Source organism: Mustela nivalis (assembly GCF_964662115.1).
Source record: "Mustela nivalis genome assembly, chromosome: 3".
In the NCBI taxonomy this organism is placed as follows: domain Eukaryota; kingdom Metazoa; phylum Chordata; class Mammalia; order Carnivora; family Mustelidae; genus Mustela; species Mustela nivalis.
In genome coordinates, this window is record NC_139022.1 from 80,069,391 (window position 1) to 80,087,556 (window position 18,166).

Consider the following 18,166-nt stretch of genomic DNA (forward strand, 5'->3'; position numbering starts at 1 on the left):
GGGTCATGAGTTCAAGTCCTGTGTTGGGTGTAGAGATTATTTAAAAAAATAAATGTTGTAAAAAAAATTTTTTTAAGTTTTTATATCATAGAATGTACTGTTTGTCACATTTTTAATTTTCTTTCAAACCTTTAGCTCAATACCATTCACATTGTTTTGAAGATTATGAATAAAGTTATAAAATGTTATGTTAGTGCTTTATTTAGTACTAAAATAATTGTAGAACCTCAGTATAAAATTTTTTCAATAACTTTTTTAAGATTATTACCAATTAGGGAGATACTTAAAGTCATACCTACAAGCAGAAATGGATTTTGAAATCTAGAAAACTTAATGTAGGAGAAGTACATGTCACTGTTACATATTGATAACATCCTTCTGTGTAGAAAAATTTACCCCCAGAGTTCATAATTTTAGCAATTTTTGCCATAAACCATTACTGTATTTTACTTGAAAATATGTGTAAACCTGGTTCTAATTCTATATCCCTAATGAATGCAGTAGATTTTATGTAAAATAAGTTGTCGAATTTAGGAATAAATTAAGTGGAAGTATAATATATATATTTCCAACGCTTTCCTGCCTTTTCTGATGTACTTATTATATAAAACAAAATTATGAGTTAAAGGTTAGTAAATGGAATATAAAAAAAGTGTCTCTGCATACTCCATAAACCATCTTTTTTATCACTTCACTTCTATTTAAAAAGATGTTTGAAACTAGTAGTGTTTACGAATAGCTCTCACATGAAATCTTACCAGTGAATCTGTGGATTCTTGGGAGTGTGAAATACTCAGTGTTTTTTGGTTTTGGTTTTGGGTTTTTTTTTTTTTTTTTTTTTTTTATTTGTTTATTTGACAGAGATCACAAGTAGGCAGAGAGGCCGGCAGAGAGAGAGAGGAGGAAGCAGGTACTCCACTGAGCAGGGAACCCAATGTGGGACTCCATCCCAGGACCCTGAGATCATAACCTGAGCCGAAGGCAGAGGTTTTAACCCACTGAGCCACCCAGGCACCCGAAATACTCAGTTTTATTTGCTTATATAAAATGTGTAGGAGTAATTTGTGATAGTTAAAAGCATAGGTTTTATTTAAATTTCACTAAAAAGACTAGCTAGTAATTTAAAGACATTAAAAGGTGATTATTTGTAAATGTTTGCAGATGTGCATATTTGCATTTTCCCTAAAAGAATGTAAAACAGTGAAATTGGAGTCAAATAAATGGGGGCTAGGTTAATTTTTTTAATGTGGTTTATATTGTTAGTAGAAGCAAAATTTATCAGTGAAGCAATGAAAGTTTTGTTATCCTTTTAATAGGGAAATCTTGCCATATAACATTCTATTATCTTTGTAGTCTTAAACATAGAAGCATTGGACTAGAACAACTTGTGTCCCTTTTACCCTTATTGTCACATGATTTTATGTTTTAAGACATTATCTCCGTAAAGAAGCATTTTATGGTTAAGGAAGAATTTTTTTCCCCCCAGAAAAATGCTTATTTTGCTCACTTTATTTAAGCACATTAGACCAATATATGTTATTTGAGTGAAGCATCTTCTTTCTCTCGGTTTCTGCCCCCTGTCATTAACCTGGATATGATACCTGGAATGTGGACTAAACCCTTCAGCACTGTATAAAATCTACTAACCTTTGTGCATTTGGTTGCTCAGCTTTCTAAGAACATTTCTGAACTGAAACAAACTGAATATCATTCTGTCTAAGAGATTATGCCATCGCTATTCATTGGATATGGATTCTTAATGGCTTACTTTTTCTTTCCAAGGTTGAAGAGATGGTGCAAAACCACATGACTTACTCATTACAGGATGTAGGTGGAGATGCTAATTGGCAGTTGGTTGTAGAAGAAGGAGAAATGAAGGTAATTCCCAGTAAAATGTTATAGGTTGCTAACTGCAGCTCTGTTAAGGTCATATTATCATTACTAACCATTGATGTGAATGAATTTTAAAATTCCTTTTAAATGGATTACTACATATGTTCAAAGAAACACCAGATACTAGGCCGCAAAATGTACTTTGGCTTTTACACAGTCACTTTAAGATCACAGTAAAAATCTATGTACAAACCGTCCTGTTTTACCTGGGCCATGGAGAAAATAAAATTTGGGTGTTTACATATGAATAAGTCATAATTAGTTGCTGGGTATTTAGATATTTCTCTTTTTTTCTGTCCCTCACTTGTCCTTTCTCTCATTGCATCCTCTTTGAATATTTGGAGATGGGTCTGCTAATCTTATTCACATCCTTAAACAGAAGAGACAAAGAGCAAAGAATAAGTTTTATAGATGGATTCAAAACAACAGCTGCATTGAGTTTTGGAATACTTATGCCCAAGGCACTATGCTAAAGATAAAGAGATATTTAACAAGACTTTTTCCAAGATGAAACTTTTGTTGGGGAAGGAGGATATTGACATTCTTTGTTTCTATCTGATAATGTATCGAATGAAGATGAGTAGTGAAGAAAATTGGAAAAGAAAGATCTCTGTGATTTGAAACAGATTGTTTTATACTGAGGAGAAGCATTTGAACTATGTCTGGAAATGGAAGCAAGATTGTGACAAAGGTGATGCAAGCATATTTTAGATTTAAAAAAAAAAAAAATATATATATATATATATATACACATATGTGTGTGTGTATATATATATATACACACACACATACAAACAAGGGAAAGCTTGAAAGCAAACTTCTTATTCAGGAGTTTTGCATAGACAGTGTTGACCAGAATTATTCTACCAGGCCAGATACAATATCAGATGTTGGAATGTCTTTTCCTCCTGAATAGGGGACTAATTAAAAAATATGAAGAAACAGCAGATGAAATATCAGAATGTTAGCTATAAATCTAATAAGTCAATTGGAGAATATAGCTTTAGATCAGCAGCCACTAGGTCTTGCTAATGTGTTACCTGAGAATTAAAACAATGTTTCTGTCATAGCTAGATAATCAATCACAGGCCCTTCCCACAAGAGTAGGCCCCAGAAGAAAACCAGGACACAAGCTCTCTGTAGAAAAAGGGGTGAGCCAGGCCTCTAAGTCCTTATTTTATACTCAACATTCGGATAAGTCATTGTTGCCCCCCTGGGAAGGGAAAGTGAGGGGATAAAGAGAAACCAGGAGTGACAGTCTAGATGAAGTCCCTCTGTGTGGAATGAGAAATAGAGAGTAAGTGTTCCTACAGCCCACAACCTAACAGAGAGAGGGCTTGGGTTATGGATAGTATAAAATAGTCCACCAAGGAGAATAGTCTGTTGTCTGTAGCAGTAAGTTAGCCACTGCATGCAAAGTAACATTTTAGGATTGGGCTGATAAGGAAGAAACTAAGAGAATCAAGTACATGGGGATGAAGGCCTACCTAAAAAAAGTAGCCAGTAATATAAAAGTCAGGCTGTTAGATGTCTTATAGAAGATTAATGACGGATGAGCTTAAGAGCTATGTGAAGTGTGAGGAGGAGTTAAAAGTCTAAAGTTTCCAACTTGGGTGACTGGGAGGATAGCCGTCCACATAACATGAATATAAGCATGTAGGGAAAAGTAGTTTAGTGAGAAAGATTTTGAGAGATTTTTAAGAGCTGTATGTGAAATGTGCTAACAATTTCTGGAACCATAAAGCACTCCATAAACTGAGAGCTGGTTCTTCCTACAGTAACATGATTATTATTCATTTCTGAAAAGAACTTAATGCAAAACTTCCTAAAGTAGAAACCTGTAATTTTGAGATAATTAATTTTACTTAGCACTTTAGGTATACAACTTTGGTATTTAAAGGAAAATAGCATAGGGATGCCAGGAGGCTCAGTTGGTTAAGCCTCCAACTCTTGATTTCAGCTCAGGTCATGTTCTCAGGACCATGAGATCAAGCCCTGTGTTGGGCTCTACTCTGGAAGTGGAGCCTGCTTAAAATTCTCCTCTCCCTCGCCCTCTGCCCTTCTCTCTACTCACATGCTCGCTCTCTCTCTCTTTCTCTCTGTCTCTAAAAAAATAAAAAATAAAAAGCAAGATAGCATAGATCTTCATGCCATTTTAGCTGTGAGTCATTGATTCAACAAATAATTGAGAGCCTGCTGTTGTGTTTCAGATACTACTCTAGATGCAGGATATGTAGCATTGAATAAAACTGCCTTAAATCAGTATCCTTAAGGAGATGATGTTTAAGCAGGTTTAATTTAACAACTCTTGTAATTAGGTGTTCATTGAATATGTATGTTTTTCATAGTTGAAGTTTACCCCAGATCTATAGCTTTAAGTATTTTTTATGTGTTGTCAATAATTTGAGATTTTATATTTTCTTTTAGCAGAATGTTTATGTTCCTAAATAGATTTTCATAAATGAAATTCCTAAAAAGCAGCAAAATTTAAATCTTGCTTCCAAGTTTGTGTTTTAGGAGTTTGATTTTTACTTTTTAAACAGGTTTTTAAATATATCCTCTTTAGGTATATCGAAGGGAAGTAGAAGAAAATGGGATTGTTCTGGATCCTTTGAAAGCTACCCATGCAGTGAAAGGTGTTACAGGACATGAGGTCTGCAATTACTTCTGGAATGTTGATGTTCGCAATGATTGGGAAAGTAAGCTGCCATTATTAATATACCTTAATATTTTTATTTTGAATTTATTTTGAATATAATGTTAAATCCAATCCAGTGTTTTGCATCTCACCTACAGTTTACAAAGTCAGTGTAGAAAATACCTGGAAAATCTGGTAATAGCTTGCACTTACTTTTTTTTTTTTTAACTTAATTTAAATAGAGCTTTACAGTGAAATAGAGCTCATACAGTGTTACAAAATGCTTCTGACTATATTACAGCATTTGATTCAGTACTTCAATAAACCTGCATGTTAGATAGATGAAAAAGTAAAATTCAGATAGGAGATAGGTTAAGTGACTTGACAGAAGCCACAGACGCTAATTAGTGGAAAGGCCAGGACTAAAATTAAAGATTTCTGCTTTATCATCTACTTTCCCAGTCTGTTTTGTTTCCTTGGTAAACCCTAGACAAGTCCTGCTGTGATCCGTTTAGAGTTATTCTTGTGTGGTGTGTGTGTGTGTGTGTGTGTGTGTGTGTGTGTGTGTGTGCGCGCGCGCGCACACGTGCATGTGTGTGTGATCCTCTTAGGAACAAAATTTCATAGATACAGATAGTTGTGAACATCATAAGATGTTTATCAGTGATAGTTTGATGTTCTTTTTTCACAAATGTAGTCACCTAAGCCTTTATAGAACAGTTTATTCAGCTTCAATAAATTAGAGATTACAAGAAATGGTCATAGTATTAGATAGGAACTTATGTCTGAGTAATGCAGTGTGATTAGAATTGTTTTCTTGTTGTGGAAGCTAGATACAGGGCCAAAAGGAATGAGATTTCCTGGTGATCACGTCTCATGGCCACTGTCTATAGCCCTAATATGAAGTATTAGCTACTTTCCCTTTGGACTTAGCCAAGATAGGGCAGAGTCCTGCCTGTGTTATCACAGTGTCCATTAGTATAACTGAAGTTAATCACGTTTTAGGAAGAGGCTACTAATATTTTCTCTTCATTTCAGCAACTATAGAAAACTTCCATGTGGTGGAGACATTAGCTGATAATGCAATCATCATTTATCAAACGCATAAGGTAAAGATTTCTTCGTCCCAAAAGGATTTCACTGTAGTTTAAACTGAGATGTAGAAATTCTGTAAAGTAAAATTTGGCAGGAAATTTTTTTTTTTTAAAGAATTTTTATTTATTTATTTGACAGACAGAGATCACAAGTAGTCAGAAAGGCAGGCAGAGAGAGGAAGGGAAGCAGACTCCCCGCTGAGGAGAGAGCCCAATGCGGGGCTCGATCCCAGGACCCCGAGATCATGACCTGAGCCGAAGGCAGCGGCTTAACCCACTGAGCCACCCAGGTGCCCCTTGGCAGGAAATTAAATGCCATAAAAGATCCCAAGATTTTATTAATGATGCATGAATGCCACATATTTGATAGGATATCAGCTCCTTTAAAGCAGAACCTGGTTCGGGACGCCTGGCTGGCCAGTTGGTTGAGCAGCTGCCTTCAGCTCAGGTCATGATCCCAGCGTCCTGGGATCGAGTCCCGCATCGGGCTCCTTGCTTGGCGGGGAGCCTGTTTCTCCCTCTGCCTCTGCCTGCCACTCTGTCTGCCTGTGCTCACTCTCGCTCCTCTCTCTCTCTGACAAATAAGTAAATAAATAAAATTTAAAAAAAAAAGCAGAACCTGGTTCAAAAAACTGGAAAATGTCCAGGAACAGTGTGTTTGATAAAGATCTCCAATAAGTTACGTGCACTTAAAGTTTAGAGAATACTGAAATCCTGTTAAATGTTTTTGTAGCATCTAGTCTTTATAGGAGATGAGTGATTGTTACCAAATACAAAAGTGAATCATAGTTTCCTGTGACCATAGTAATGACGGGAATGAAAAGTATATTATTGATATCTGTTAAGACTGATAGATATGAAAGTCATCTAAGTGGATTATCTGAAAGCAAGTGAAAATTGCTAAATGTAACTATTATTAAAGAGTTGGTCATATACCAAGAGCATACAAAAACATTGTCATTTAAATTGATTCACTTTCATTTTACTTTTACTTCATCCCTTCCTCTGCTATTCTAGATATTTAAAATAGAAGAATTAATATTTCTCTTACCTTATTCTGCTCTGTTCCCTGAAAATTGCCAAATATGTTGTGTAAAGAACAGTAAACGGGGTGATATGTGGGAGGGTGGGCAGAATAAATGAAGGGAATTAAGAGGTACAAACTTCCAGTTATAAAATAAATAAGTCACAGAAATGAAAAGTACAGTATAGGGAATGTAGTCAGTAATATTGTAGTAAGGTTACAGTAACAAATGGTGACTACACTTACTGTAGTGAGCATTGAGTAGTGTATAAAATTGTCCAATAATACGTTGTACACCTGAAACTAATATAATATAAGTTTTAAAAGGGAAAATAATAAAAAGGAACTGTAATTTTGGAAGGATCCATCCAACATAATATAATATGTTACATAAGAAATACAGTACTTCAGTAGGTTCTTCATTTTTCTCTCCTTTAAATGACTTTTTAATTGACCTGAATATATGACAATATTATGAGTTATGTATTTCTTGAACTCAGTTTTGTCATATGAGGCATCTTGTATGTATTGATTTTGAGCTTGGCTTGATTTTACATGGTAGCTGATCAAGAAATGTGTAAAAAATACATTATAGGTCAACTTTCCTTCAGTTAAAAAAGAAGTGTGTAATAAGATTCTCCTTTAGCATACACATTTGGGGAGTCTAAGGGAAACTTAAAATTTAGTAAATGTTAAAAATACCGATTAATTACCTTATAATTTGGAATGCATAGAAAGAGTAAGAAGAACCTTACAATCTGAAGATAATTGATCTTGGAAAACAGTCTGCTTGAAAGCATTTCACTTCATAAATTGGAGATGGAGGGAAGGATTTATATAGGTTGTATTACAATCACTTTTGAAAAATAAAGCCAAAAACTATTAAAATAATGTCCCTTAAATGTAATAAAATTTAAGCGAGAGTTGTGTTTGAATAAACAAATTGTTCTCTCATAATTTTTTTCAACAAAATTCAGTAATGCTTATAACTTTCCCTTTAAATTTAGCTTCTTTTGTAATCTGATCTTCTTTTGTAATCTGCTTCTCTCTAATATTTAAGTCATTCTCATTCTTTAAATTTTCATCTTGTTGTCATCCTTGCAGATTTGCAGTCATTAGTTCTAACACAGCCAAAATAAAATTGCCTTTATTATTGGCTTCACATAGATTTGCTCAGCACTGCTTTCACCTATTTTTGAAATTTAGCATCTTTAAAACATGAACCATTTCACTTTCCAAGTGATTTGTGTTGTATTGACACTGTTATTGGCTATTTATTATACTACAATTAGGACAGGCATTACACATATTTTCTCTTGTTTAAAAGTACATAGTCTCAGTTTTCAGAGACCTCACTTCCATATCATTCCAGCATGGTAAATTTCCTTGCATATCATAAAGCTGAAAGATTCAATCTAATTGATTTGGTGTTCTTCGGATGTCATTATAGTATCAAAGAAGCAGTCTTCTTACACTGAAACCTTAGCTTTTAAGTGTCATGGCACTTTAAATGGAGGTTTCATACTGTACTTAGAAGCAGAACATTACCAGGAACTTGGGGAAGGGGTTAATGGGGAATTAATTGCTGAGTACAGAGTTTCTGTTCAAGGTGATAAAAAATGTTGGAAATGGTGGCGATGTTTACATAGTATTATGAATATAATGTCACTAAATTGTACACTTTAATGGCAAAAGTTTTTGTTAGGTAAAACCAGTTTTTTAAAAAATGGATTATTCCTTTGATGTTGTTATTCTGCAAAGCCATTAATTCATTGTTCATAGTTAATCCTTTGCTGGGTACTCTCAGATGCTTTCCATTTAAAATTTGACAGATTTTTACCTTTGCCTAAGATATTCATTGGTTTTATGTTTGCTTCTCCGGTAGTTCCATATTACATATGAATTTAAAAGTAGTTTATATTTTCAAAAGATTTTTACTTCTTCCACAGAGAGTTTGGCCTGCTTCTCAGCGAGATGTATTATATCTTTCTGCCATTCGAAAGATACCAGCCTTGACTGAAAATGACCCTGAAACCTGGATAGTGTGTAATTTTTCTGTGGACCACGACAGTGCTCCTGTAAGTACACTTATGTATATGTGTATAGTTGTACAGTATGAAGCTAAACGTACAGCGTAGAACAAGAGTGATAAACACATATGACACACACACAGATACTTGCTAACATTTCTTAGATTTTCTTTTATGGTGGAACAGTATAGCCTATGTGTTACCGAAGGGCAGCAGTCATGGCTGTGAATACCAGGGCTGTGTTCCTTTCCTCTTGAGGTTAGAGACCGAGCAGAATGGTTAGAGGAAACAGAACAGAATGGGTAGATAATGGAAGGCTGCTTTCCACTGTTCCTTCTCAAGCTGTGATCAACTGCTACCAAATCCTCTGTGGTTTCTATCTTGGTTTAGGTCCATCTGCTTTTTAAGAGGAGGGAAAATCATTCTTGATGTCCTAGCAGCTTGGCATGTATTATTTTTTAGTCCTTATAAGATTTGTTGGAAATGTTGATGAGCTGTGGTTTTGGATAACCTAATGTACTATTAGACCAATAGGGATTATGAAATGGGCATCTACTACACTGATATTTCATTTCTGTTATTTGTTTTGGCAGCTAAACAATCGATGTGTCCGTGCCAAAATAAATATTGCTATGATTTGTCAAACTTTGGTAAGCCCACCAGAGGGAAACCAGGAGATCAGCAGGGACAACATTCTATGCAAGATTACATATGTAGCTAATGGTATGTATTTGGGGTTTCTTTTGGTACTTGGTCATACAGATTCTTTCTTTCTTTTCTTTTTTAAACTATTATTTTTAGTAATCTCTGTACCCAACATGGGGCTCAAACTCACAACCCCAAGATCATGAGTCACATGCTTTTCTAACAGAGCCAGCCAGGTACCCCTAGATTTTCTTACTATGATCTAAATGCCTTTTTAGGTTTTTTTAATCATTTACATTAGTGATTTTTTTTTTTAAGATTTTATTTATTTATTTGACAGACAGAGATCACAAGTAAGCAGAGAGACAAGCAGAGAAAGAGGAAGGGAAGTGGGCTCCTGGTCAAGCAGAGAGCCCAATGCGGGGCTCAATCCCAGGACCCTGGGATCATGACCTGAGCCAACGGCAGAGGCTTTCACCCACTGAGCCTCCCAGGCACCCCTACATTAGTGATTTTTTTTTTTTTTTAAAGATTTTGTTTATTTATTCATTTGACAGACAGAGATCACAAGTAGGCAGAGAGGCAGGCAGAGAGAGAGGAGGAAGCAGGCTCCCCGCTGAGCAGAGAGCCCGATGCGGGGCTCGATCCCAGGACTCCGGGATCATGACCCGAGCAGAAGGCAGAGGCCTTAACCCACTGAGCCACCCAGGCGCCCCTACATTAGTGATTTTTAATGTGGAGAGATGTGTATCAAAATTATCAGGAAACTCTAAAAATACCCATGTCCGAATTTCACTCCAGAACTACTCTATCAGAATTTCTGAGGCTGGGGCTTGATAGGAAAATTTTAATACTTCATCTCTAGATCACTTTCCCATATGCTTGGCTTTGAGCCATCTTACTATTATCTTCGTCTAATAAAATATAATTAGGAGCATAAGCAATAATGATAAAGAAAAGTAACAGTTCTTTTTCTCATTGTTAGGCTTTTTTGTTTTCTGAATCATCGCCTGCTTTAAGTTTCTTACTTCATCTATTTCCCACCTGAGGAGTCATTGGAATCCCTCTAATCAAATCCTCAGATCTTCTTTATTTAGGGACATAACTGCTATTACATTTAAAGATATAGTTATGCCTGAGTGAGGTATTATTTGATTATAGTAGAGTTTGACAAATCTGACATAACCTAAAATGTTGCTGTATTAATATTTACATATAATTTAGGGAGGCAGGAACATTTTAGACAGGTAATAAACACTTTCTTATTTGCTGTGTGTTCTTGTGTGGTGGTTAGCATGAAGGAATTAATGGTCAGGTCAGGACTTTAAGAGATATTAACTATTCCAACGTCAGAAATTTTTTAAAAGCAAAGGAATAAAATGAGTGCTTCGCGTACATTTGAAGAATTGTATCTTAACAGGTTTTAATTTTCCTTTATCTTGCAGTGAACCCTGGAGGATGGGCACCAGCCTCAGTGTTAAGGGCAGTGGCAAAACGAGAGTATCCAAAGTTTCTAAAACGTTTTACTTCTTACGTCCAAGAAAAAACTGCAGGAAAACCCATTTTGTTCTAGTATTAACAGGTACTGGAAGACAACATATTATCCCTTTTTAAAAACTTTAACTACTCTGACCTTGCAGATACTATAATTTAGTTAATTGTTGGAAGTAGTTTCTACTTTTTATGATGTTCCCAGACGGAGTTGTAGTTGTAGTTTTTAGCCATTAAACTGTGTTTTTTTCTGCTTATGTTAGATACTATCTGCTTATGCAGAGAGATTGTAACATTATGGAGCCATAGAATTCCAGAAAGACAAATTCCCCATATTTTTCCCTTTCCAGAAATTACTTTGGATTTGTTGTTTATTCTCCCATATTTTTGTATGTATGTTGTGAGTGACATATATTATTATTTTTTAAACATGGCTTTATTCTATACTTAGTGTTTTTGCAGCATGCTTTTTCTACCTAACAATATATCTTGACTGTTGTTGCCATATAAAGATATAAGATATACAAAACGATCTCATTCCTTTAAAATCTCTTATATGAATGTTGCTAGCTAGTCCCACCTTAATGTCTGGATTGATTGGTTCCATATTTTGATTGCCAGATAGTGCTGCACTGAATGTCTTTGGACAAAGAGCTGGAATGTTTAAATTTTTTAAATAAAGATTTTACTTATTCATTTATTTGGGGGAGAGAGAGAGAGAGAGCATGCACACAAGCAAGGGGAAGAGGGAGGGGAATAAAGCAGATTCCCCACTGAGCAGGAAGGGAGCCCGATGTGGGGCTCCATTCCAGGACCCTGAGATCATGACCTGAGCCAAAGGCAGACTCTTAACCAACTGAGCCACCCAGGCACCCAGAATCTTTAATTTTTTTTTTTTTTTTAAGATTTTACCTATTTATTTGACAGAGATCACAAGTAGGCAGAGAGGCAGGCATAGAGAGAAGGAGAAGCAGGCTCCCTGTTGAGCAGAGAGCCTGATGTGGAGCTCGATCCCAGGACCTTGGGATCATGACCTAAGCCGAAGGCAGAGGCTTAACCCACTGAGCCACCCAGGTGCCCCAGAATCTTTAATTCTTTTTTTAAAGAAATGATATGTTAACATGGCTCAGAGTCTGAAAAGATAAACATTGAAATGTTCCCTACTCATCCAGTTTTGCCCTCCCTCCAGCCCCAAAGAAGGAGTGTAACTGCTGTTACTAGTTTCTTATGTATCTTTCCAGAGAATTTTTTTTGTGCCTGAACAAACAAATACACATGTATTCCTCCCTCACACACTTTTTTTATTGTTGTTCAGGAAAACACACTGTTTTGTAACTTGTTTTTGCACTTGCTTTACTTTAAAGGACTTTGTATAACAGTATGGACCTCCCTCCTTATTTTTTGCAGCTGTACAGTATCTCATCGTACAGATGCACATAAGTTATCTAACCAGTCCTCCACTGCTAGACACTGAAATTTTTTCTAGTTTTTGGTGGAATGATGTTATAATTACATCCACTTGCAAGTTGATATTGGGATAAATTACTAGATATGACACTGCCAACACTTCTAGGGGGCTTGTGCATTTTTAATTTAGGTATTGCTCCTATAGAGGTCGTATTAACTCACCATCTCACCAGCAGTTGCATATTGGAGTGCCTCTTTCCCCCCTCTCAGACAATGTATGAAATAGAATTTGGCTTGTTCCCACCTCGATCGGTTAAAAAATACTCTCTGGGTGTAGTTTATATTGTATTTCTCTTATTATGAATAGTTTGAACATTTCTTGGTCCATTTGAGAGCAATTCATATAATTCTATTGCTATGAACTCTCAGTATGTGTTAACACTTAAATTTTTGATAGAGGTTACCAAAGTATAATTCATTAGCCACAAGTATATATGAATGTCCTCTCATTCTCACCTATATTGAATATTAAATTATTGACTGAGAAATGTATATTGTGAGTCACTTTCTTTAGATAAAAATAATATGTTCAATAATTACGTAATGACTGATATTTTTAACTAATTCTGGTTTCTGGTGCTGTTTATAGTATGCCTTTCTTTAAACAAAAAACCCTCAAAGGCTTAATTTATTGTCAGATACTAACACAAGAGCTTTTTCAGTGATGTCGCAGATCCTTAGCTTTTCCCAGGAAAAAGCTTACCTGAAAATGTTAAACAGATTCTGGTCTTATCTGAATGGTTAGGGTTTTGGGGATACAGCTCGACCTTTGAGAGACTCTTATCTTCAAGCATAAGTGAACTGCATAAATGTTCTGGCTATTTTTAGAATAACCTGTACTTTAGAATTGTTATGGCTAGATCTGGACACGAAGTTTGCTGATTTTGTTTCTGCACTGCTATATCAAATAAAGCAGAAACCTGATGCCACGTGATGGCAATAGGCTTGTCACCTGACTTATTAGCCGGATTGTCTCTCCCCACAGCCTTAGGATGTCTGAAGAATGCTGTTGGCTGTCATCAAGACAAAGTGTGCAGCTATAATCTGCTTTTTCTCTTCTTCACCTCTATCCTGAGCCTTGCTAATAAGTAGGGCAGAAAATACAATTAGGGATTAAGCAAAAGAAATCAAAATAGTTATATATAGAACATGCTCTCAACTGTGTTTGAAAAGAAGAATAATTTTTCTTCAGCATTTGAAAAAATATGCTAGTATTATTAACAGTATTTGCTTCAGAACTGTTGGATTTGGGGCATTGTCTTATTGAGTATGTGTGTGTATTGTCTGTGTGTGCACACGCATGCATATGCACACAAGACCTGGAGGGGAAGGGATTGAAATTCATCTCAGAGGAAGGAGGAAGCGTTGTTTATGGGCATACGTGAGTGTATATAAAGACAGACCTGAAAAGATTCACTGGCCAAAAGTTAGCTCTAGCCTTGAGTCCACTTGAGCTTCTTTCTGACAGAGAACCAAATTCAAACCTTAACACATGGTGAAAAATCTTTGTTTGCCTCTAGTAATATTTGTTTCATAGTGTTTGGAATGATGTATTCCAATGAAATGGATTCTACCCAGGCACCCCTCATAGTCAAAACTCTTAAACTCCTGTGATGATGTCTGAGTATGTTTGTTAAAGATAAGACAGACCTCTTTCCCAGAGTTTAAATAAAACTCGTAAATTCTTGATAAATGGTATTGTATGGCATGATTTTTATTGAAGACTAAGAAGAAGGAAATGCTGGTTTGGGGAGTACAAATCCAGAGACTTCTGATTGGTCCCCCCCCTTTTTAAAAGATTTTATCTATTTATTTGATCGAGAGTGACAGAGGGAACACAAGCAGGGGTAGTGGGAGAGGGAGAAGCAGGCTTCCCACTGAGCAGGGATCCCAAAGCGGGGCTCAATCCCAGAACCCTGGGATCATGACCTAAGCCAAATGCAGACGCCCAACGACTGAGTCACCCAGGCACCCCATCCCTCTTTGCCTATTTACCTATGGCATATTTCCTTTTTCCCCCCTAGCTTTCAAAACATTCCTTAGGGCCTTCTCTTCCTTGCTGATGAGATATGTTTCAAATATAGAAGGTTAATAATTTTATATTTTTTTAAAGATGAAAATCTTTAAAGCATAAACTTCTAATAGAGTTCTATGCATTCCATGGATTCAAATGGTAGGAGGAACCTATTTGGGTAGTCTTGCAGCTGTTAGTAATAATATATTGCTTAATTTTTTACTTATTTTCTTTCCTGCAGTGACTGAAGCAAGGCTGTGTGACATTCCATGTTGGAGGAAAAAATAAATTGAATGCTCTAAGCTGGAACATAGGATCTGTAGCCTTGTCTGTGGCCCAACACCCTGGCCTTGTATACAAAAATGAAGAAATATTGCAATAGCAAAGGTGAACATCTAACACTAGCTGTCTCCTGCTAGATCTCCTCGCTCAGCATATAACTATAAATACATGTAAAATTACATGTATATGGCTATATTTTTATTTGCTTGCTCCTAGAAGAGAAAAAAAATTGACTTTGAATCACAACTAGGAATTGATGCTTTAATTTTTGGAAACTTTTTCAGAATTTTTAATTTACTATGGTCCGGCCTAAGATCCTCATTTGTATCAGGTTTCGTGCACAAAAGAAAAGCACAAAAGTTAAATGCACATGGGGCATGTGCTTTCTGTGCACCAAATATCTGGATGGGGCTCTTTTTTCAGGCCTACGGTTAAATCTGTGTTCAGAATTTTTTGACTTTTTTGCTTTGTATAATCATAGAATTCATTGCTGCTGATTTCTATAATGATTCATGTTGTTATGTAAAGTGTCTCTTAATAACTGAGGGCTGTCAATAACCTGTGATTTTGCCTTTTCTATAGTCTTACTCCTATGAAGAACCTTGGTTCTGATGGAGAAAGAGTGAAAAGCTTTATTTTTTTCCGCCAGGTATCTTTATATTTCCATTATATTTTTAGTTCTGTTCTGTGTGCTACAGATTTTTTTCAGTTTGTTTACAAACACAATTTGGTAATTCCTCAATTGGTTCTGCCTGCCTCCAAACAGAAACATTACAGACCTTGTGGGTATAAACTACTTTCTGGTACAATGGTAAGGATAAAACAAGCTCATGTTTTCTTGAAATGTGTAAGAAGATACACAGTATTTCTTGTAAAGGTAAATCAGGCTGTCTGGGTGGTATTTGGGTCCGTTTAAAGGCTGTGTTGGAAGATACGCGTAGAAAACGTGAGCAGCGCTCCTGTTTGCCTCTTGCTCAGAATTTTCAGCAGAGCAGTAAAGGATTCCATGTGATTCAAACTGAAATTCTTCCCTTAGTTGCTGTAAGAACTTAAATGTAAAATACCTTTTTTAGTTTTAGGCCTCTGTGAAAAACCTTGAAGCATGGAGTTGAGGCAAGGAATGGTACTCACTGAAGTAGAAATGACTGCCCACTTCAAAATCTTCATTGTGTTTTTACACAAATGTGCTTACATATGTCAGAGGCATTTTGTACATGCTTTGCTGACTTGTTCATCTCTGTAGAAACACAGAAATCAGACCCATTTTGTAAAGCAGAAAGTCATGTCGCTTAGAACATGTCCTGTATATATTTCATACATGGTAATGGAGTCTTAATGATGAATGCAAGATGATAATTTAATGATGGGATTAGTCTGATCACTTAATATGCACAATCCTGGAAGTGAATTACTTGCATCAGTTATAGTGGTATTTATTATTCTGTACAGAGAGAAAAATACGTATAAAACATATGCTTATATTACATGCACGCAGATTTCATGCTCCATAAATCTTTTCTATTTTTTAATTTACCTTTCTCTAAATGATGTGCATGGAATATGCCTTATTACAGAAAAATGCTGTTCATAATTTGACTGTGTGGAAAAGTGCCTATACGGTGGTAATGCTAGTAAGGCAAATAAGACAAATTATCATACGAGTTTACTACATCACCAGTTAGCATTTTATATTGTGATGTTTAAAAAAGAAAAGTTTATACCTCAAATGTGTATTTTATTTTATTTTACAATCAGCTATGGGGTTGGGATATGGGATATTGGGAGGGTTGGGTGGGGTGGGGAGGTTTATTCACCTTAGCCGCTAATGGGAATCCTCAAAAAAATTCTCTATGCCCACTGTAAATGTTACTCTGTTTGCCATGTCTGGTAACTATCATGAACACAGACAAGTAACTCTTTCGTAACTAAATTGGATAGCTTCATTTTACAAAGTTATGGAAAACTTACAAATCAATGTCTAAATCTAATTACCCTTGGTTGCATTTGCACTAAATGTTAATGATATACTTTTGCAATTCTGTAAACAAAATGATTACACTAAAAATATTTATATTAAAAAAGAAGAAGATATGTTTACCTTTCAATAACTGTACAGGTACTTCACTAGAGTTAATCCCATCCGATCAGACTTAGAAATCAGTTGGGGAATACTAAGACTTTTACAGAGGTCAGAATTTGGAGAGGTACTAGCCGTTTTAAACATATTCAGACCCTCTGGGGTTATATCTGTATGACTAATTCCTAGTCAGTGTCTGAATGGACATGATGTTTTCCCAAACACAGTAATTTCTTACTTCTCTTCCCCAAACAAAAACAAAACAAAACAAATTATCCTTTTACTCTTTTTTCTACTCACTCTTTTGTACTGTGATAGAGACTTGAAAAATATTGGTGATGATGGGTTTGTCCCTGAGTGCCCACTGTACAGGACAAGAGAGCACAGTGTTTCACTTGGAATTAAGGACTCCTAATTTTGAGGTAGGGGGTGATCACAGCAGCTCTTGGTTTGGGATCGCCACATAGACAGCCAGACCAAGGAGAGGATGGCTGGGAGAGAGGGTCAGAATACAAAATAAGGGAAAGGAGCAACAGGTTTTCTACTTGTTCAGTTTTATCGGCTAATTTGTACACCTGTACAACATCAGTGTCAGCTGCTATTAAGAAAATTTTAGTTGGGCTGAGCTGGTTCTCTTGTAAAATTGTGCTGGTTATCTTTAAGCTTATCAATTGTTTGTCCAGTTAAACACTTTCACCAGTATTTAGTCCGAGTTGTACAGACAATGTATTTGGATTACTGTCATTGTTCATCTACAAACTCAAAACATAATCATTTTAAAGTACCTTGGGAGTGTGTAGAGTGTAACTATTCTATAATAGCTTTATGATCCTGATGATGTTTTTAAAAAAATAATAAAGTTGGATCTTCCATGTTACAATCACAGAATTAAAACCAGTATTTAAAAGTGGAAAAGTATTAAAATATTATGGACAAATGTATTTGCTTGATTGTTTTCCTTAACCCCAAGATACTGCCTGTGTAATTATGAGTAGTTAAGAGCTTAAAATAACTCGACTCCAGTAGTTTTTAAACTGTGGGTTGTAACCCAGTTAGGGATCAAGAAAACAATATAAATTTTTTTTTTAATGAAATAGAACAGAATGGAATAGATCAAGTACATAGCATGGGCAAATTTTCATAATATGTTAATCTTCATACATATATACATGTGTGTGTATATATGTATATACATATATGTATATATGTATATACATGTGCACGCACATACTTGTGTAGTGGATTACAGTGTGAAATGAATTTTTTTAAGGTTTTATTTATTTATTTGACAGAGAGAAAGCGATCGAGCACAAGCCTGGGGAGAGGCAGGCAGAGGGAGAGAAAGAAGCAAGCTCCCCATTGAGCAGGGAGCCCAAGGCGGGGCTCGATCCCAGGACCCTGGGATCATGACCTGACCTGAAGGCAGACATTCAACCCAGGCGCCCCTGAAATGAATTTCTTAATATGGAAGCTGGTCCAAAGGTTTTTTCAGATTGCTAGAAAGTAAAGCC

The 18,166-nt window shown here is 35.8% G+C and overlaps 1 protein-coding gene across 2 annotated transcripts in view; it reads left to right on the forward strand.

The window, feature by feature from the left end:
• CERT1 (ceramide transporter 1) overlaps positions 1-17,596 on the forward strand; it is a 113,230-nt gene extending 95,634 nt beyond the window's left edge. For both annotated transcript variants that reach the window (XM_082724962.1, XM_082724961.1), the window contains 7 exons: positions 1,783-1,878; positions 4,460-4,592; positions 5,570-5,640; positions 8,599-8,727; positions 9,273-9,402; positions 10,770-10,906; positions 14,538-17,596. In XM_082724962.1, the coding sequence (XP_082581088.1) occupies positions 1,783-1,878; positions 4,460-4,592; positions 5,570-5,640; positions 8,599-8,727; positions 9,273-9,402; positions 10,770-10,897 (687 nt within the window). In that variant the 3' untranslated portion in view covers positions 10,898-10,906; positions 14,538-17,596. The remainder of the gene's footprint in view (positions 1-1,782; positions 1,879-4,459; positions 4,593-5,569; positions 5,641-8,598; positions 8,728-9,272; positions 9,403-10,769; positions 10,907-14,537) is intronic.
• The last annotated feature ends 570 nt before the right edge of the window (positions 17,597-18,166 follow it).